Source organism: Corvus brachyrhynchos, unplaced genomic scaffold (assembly GCF_000691975.1).
Source record: "Corvus brachyrhynchos isolate BGI_N302 unplaced genomic scaffold, ASM69197v1 scaffold65, whole genome shotgun sequence".
Classification (NCBI taxonomy): domain Eukaryota; kingdom Metazoa; phylum Chordata; class Aves; order Passeriformes; family Corvidae; genus Corvus; species Corvus brachyrhynchos.
Genome location: NW_008238365.1, coordinates 1,154,140 through 1,158,352, shown reverse-complemented (window position 1 = coordinate 1,158,352; position 4,213 = coordinate 1,154,140). Strand labels below are relative to the sequence as shown.

Genomic DNA, 4,213 nt, shown 5'->3' with positions numbered 1-4,213 from the left:
TGCTGAACCAGTTTAGATATCATTAAAATGCCGAATATGCCTGATGAATTGGCTTTATTTGGTGTCCCCTTGGCAACTTGGAGTTAATTGGACGGGGGAATGGGATGTAAGACTAACTTTTAGCATATAAATTGGTTGCAGATGTTTAAAGTTGACCTTCCTTATACAAGGAAAGCTTTCTTTCAGTTTTTTTTTTTTCTGTTGAAGAGGGGAAAACACAAAATTAGTGCAAAATTAAAGATCTGCAGGGGAACAGGTCAAATAAACCACCTCTGTGCTGTGCACTGGGAAAGGAAACAAAGGACAGCTGAAGCTTATTCAGGCCAGACTAGATATTAATACAAACTTAATTCCTTTCAGACTTTATTTAAATGTCCATAAATACAACTTTAACGTTGTGGATTGATCAATACGCAGTGGCAGAGCAGTGTAGCTTGCAGAACATCACATCCAGCTAAGTGCATAATAGGAAATGCTTGATATCAGATGGGGCTGTTTTCCTTTGTTATCACTATCAGAATGATAATAGATGTTAGGTGGTGCCTTAATATTGTCACAAGAAGCTGCTTTACAAGCATGTTATTCAAGGCAATTATCTCCTCTGCTCTTTGTTCCTGTTAGACACGAACTTGAAGAGCAGAGCAGGAATTGTTTTAAACAACTCAATTTATTTTGTTGGCCAGAAAGAGAAAAAAGGCTTTGCTTGCCTCTGCCTCATAACGTCCTTGCTGCACAACAGCAAGGCCAGTTCTGTCTGTTTGTGAGGCTGAAAAGGTCATGTTTGGGTACAAAAGTTCGCAAGTGAGGGACTTGGGACACAGGAAAAACTGAGCCTGGATTGCCTGACTGCCGAGTGTTTCCCCTCCATAATTGCACTGTGCTAACAAAGGCACATTCTGCAGTTCTCAGCTCTGCTCTCCACACACAGGATACTCACACGGGCGAACGAGGAGGGCTGTCCCACCCTCTGCAAGGAGTCAGGCATTTCTTCCCTCTCTTTGGGCACACAGAGGCTTCATTCTTCCCCTGCTGGGCAGCAGCATTTCAGTGCTCAGAGCTCTGGCTTGTTCTGGAGGCCAGAGCAGAGCTGCAGTGCATAAACCATTTGTTGGGCTTGGAACAACATTCAGGGCCAGCTTGCCTTCAGCTGAGTGCTGAAATCCTGTTTGAAACATCTTCATTTTGAGTTTTTGCAGTTCCTTTGACAGACAAAGCTTAAATAACAATGCTAAATATTAAAATTAAAGACTTCCCAGAGGTGAATCCAACTTCAGCAGTGTGAAATACTGCTGAGGGACTGGGGTTTGAGTGCTGACTTTTCCCCTTGTTACTCTTCAGATCCTCATTGCAGTACTTGTGTAATTTATAAATGTATTACATTTGGGGGCTGGATTTTGTCTGCTCTACAAGAAATAATTTGCATGCTGATTGCTATTCTGGTTTGTGGCAAAGCCATGAGGTGTTTACACCTTAACTCTGGGGGTAGTGATGGCCAGATAATTAATGTGGCCCTGCCTCCAAAACCCCTGGTAAACTTTGGGGTAGGCACAAACCATCTTGAAATTATTTGGAGTGGTTATAGAAGGGTTTTTTTGTTTGGGTTTGGTTTGTTTTTTAAGCTCTCCAGATTTATCTCTGCAGTAAAACTTCACTGTTACATTAATTGCCTTCTTGTTTGACTGTTAAGGGGATTTGTACTCTGAGCCTTTTAAGGCCATTCCTGTGTAGTTGTGCTCCAAAGGCTGTAATAAAGCAGGGCTTGTTTATAATCTCCTGGCAGGAGCAGCAAACTGAAGTCAAACCCTGAATTATGTTTGGGCCTGGGCTGTGGGATCTTAATCTCTGCTTTCTTTCTCCTGAAAGATCCAGGTGGTCTGACTGGATCAATAAAGTGCTCTGAGATGCACTCTGGTCCTTTGGAGAAGTTTTTTGGTTAGTTTTTTGGAATAATCTGTTTCTGAGCTAAAGCTTGCCTTTGATAGTATTCCTGCAGAGCCGGTGGTCTTGCCCATGTTTGTTTTTAAAATAACATTCTTTTTGTGGAATTTTATCTGGCCAACATGGGGAATTGGAAGGGAGCCACGATGACTTCCTGTAATTGTTGGGAGTTACAAAGCTGTATTTAAATGAAGTGTTAAGCTCCTTAAAGCATTACCCGATGACAGACTTTAAATCCTAAAAGTGAGAGAGTGGTGGCAACTCTTAGTGAGAAATAACTTCTCGGAAGCTTAAAAATTGAAAGGAGCTAAATTCTTGTATTCATAAGATTTCCATCCCCTAGCTTAAAGCAGGGCATGGAATATTCTAAAGTATGAAAATCACTTTTCTTATTCAGCCTTACAAGTAAACACACTTTGGCACTACCGAAGGGGCAGCAGTGGGCAGGACATGAAATTCTGGCAGGGGTTCTTAATTTCGTAAGAAATGGGAAGCAAGATAAACTTGTAAGCTGTGCTCAGTTTAGAGTCCAAGTGCTCTCCCTGAACACGCTGCTTTCTCATGCTGCCCTGCCGGACTGTGTGTGTGGATGTCACCAGTGTAGTTTCCCTGTCTGGTGTTGTCAGGAGGATTTCTTGAACTGCAGTTCCAGTTTCCTGTAAATCCAGTTCCTGGATGCCTGGAGCTGGCTCAGGAACGTGGTCATGCTGGACAAGGCTCGATCCCAGTTCAGGACTTATGGTCCAGTCGGGATTTGTTCAAACAGCACCAAAGGGGCAGCTTTACCTTGGCAAAGTTTTCAGCTGGGCCAGTGTTTGTTGTTGCTGGGCCAGCAGGAGGTGGTGGCCAGGCTGCTCTGCTCTGCCTGAAGGGAGTGTTAGAACTATTAGAGTTAGAAATGGCTGAGTATTTCAGCTTTTTGCTGTTTCTCTCATGTCAAATACAAATGAGGGGATTCCTCTCCCAGGTGTGCTGCTCTTGTTTGTAAATAGCTTTTTTCCACTGGGGGAAACTGAAGGATAATTTTAAACCTGGTATTTAGGCATCTGTCAGCCTGCCCAGAACTGAACTCCCTGGGCACGTAATAAATGGTTTATACACTGTGCTGTATCAGAGTTGCTTATTTCCAGAGCAGCTCTGTGTGAAGGGGGAGGATTAGCACAGATTATGCTATATATAAACTGTTCTGTAGGGCTTGGGAAAGAGGGAGAGTGTTTGTGTGGTGTGTGTATAGATATCCCTCTTCTAGTCAACATTGTATTGATTTGAGAATAAACACAGCCAGAGGTAGGAGGAGATTGTTTTTAACAGTTTTAAATTAATTGTTAGCAAGTGTATTCAAAATGCTCAGTTGTAAACTCACTTTTTAGAAAGAAAACTGGCGGTGTCTATTTCAAACTGAGGATGTGAAAGCCTCAGCAGTGCTTTTGTGTTTGTAGCAGTGAAATGATGTCCCCTGCTTACTCTCCATTGGTTTGCATCTCACCCCAGAAAACCAGCAGACCTTCAGAATCTGGCTCCAGGCACTCACCCACCCTTCATCACATACAATGGGGAGGTGAGAACAGATGTGAACAAGATCGAAGAGTTCCTGGAAGATGTTCTGGCCCCACCCAAGTAAGTGTTAGAATAATAATTTCTCACCTCAGATAGGCACAGTTCTCACAGGGCGTTTCTGCCCTAATTAAGATGTTCTTCAGCATCAGTAAACTGAAGACATGGAAAATAATTCTTGCTTGTCGTACCTTCTTCCCCCAGCTCCCTCATCTTTATATCAAAAACTGTTTTCTCCTAAAGATTATTTTTAAATTACCCTCTGTATGGCCCTGTCATCCTTCCTGCTCTTTCAAACTCTTCCTTTTGGTGACAGGCACAGGCTGTTCTGGTGATGTGTCCAAATAACGCAAGGGAAGATGAGTCTGCTGTACAAAACTCAGTCCTGATCTGTAATAAACTACAGTGAGAATCTGTTTTAATGTGTTCAAACTTTCTCCAGACTCTTGGCTTTCTGCTCTTCAGCTGGCAGGCAGATCCAGACACTGCCTTTCACAGACTGAACTGTTTTGTCTTTTTACCATGGCAAGACTTCAGGTTTTTTGTTGAAAGTTGTGGAGTCCATAATTCTCTGGAACAGCTGATATTAATTGAAGTGGAAAAACCCTGTGTTGTTGTTTACAGATCTGTGATGTGCCCCCTCGGCAGCCCTGGATATGGGGAGCTCTGGTGTCTGCCTCAGACACTCTGCTTGTAACAAATGTGTGATTCAGAAAGCAGG

At 42.9% G+C, this 4,213-nt stretch overlaps 1 protein-coding gene across 1 annotated transcript in view; it reads left to right on the top strand.

Annotated features, from left to right (window-relative positions):
* CLIC4 (chloride intracellular channel 4) overlaps positions 1-4,213 on the top strand; it is a 12,228-nt gene that overhangs the window by 1,483 nt on the left and 6,532 nt on the right. Inside the window, exon 2 of the mRNA XM_008635051.2 lies at positions 3,430-3,555. Within this exon, the coding sequence (XP_008633273.1) occupies positions 3,430-3,555 (126 nt within the window). The remainder of the gene's footprint in view (positions 1-3,429; positions 3,556-4,213) is intronic.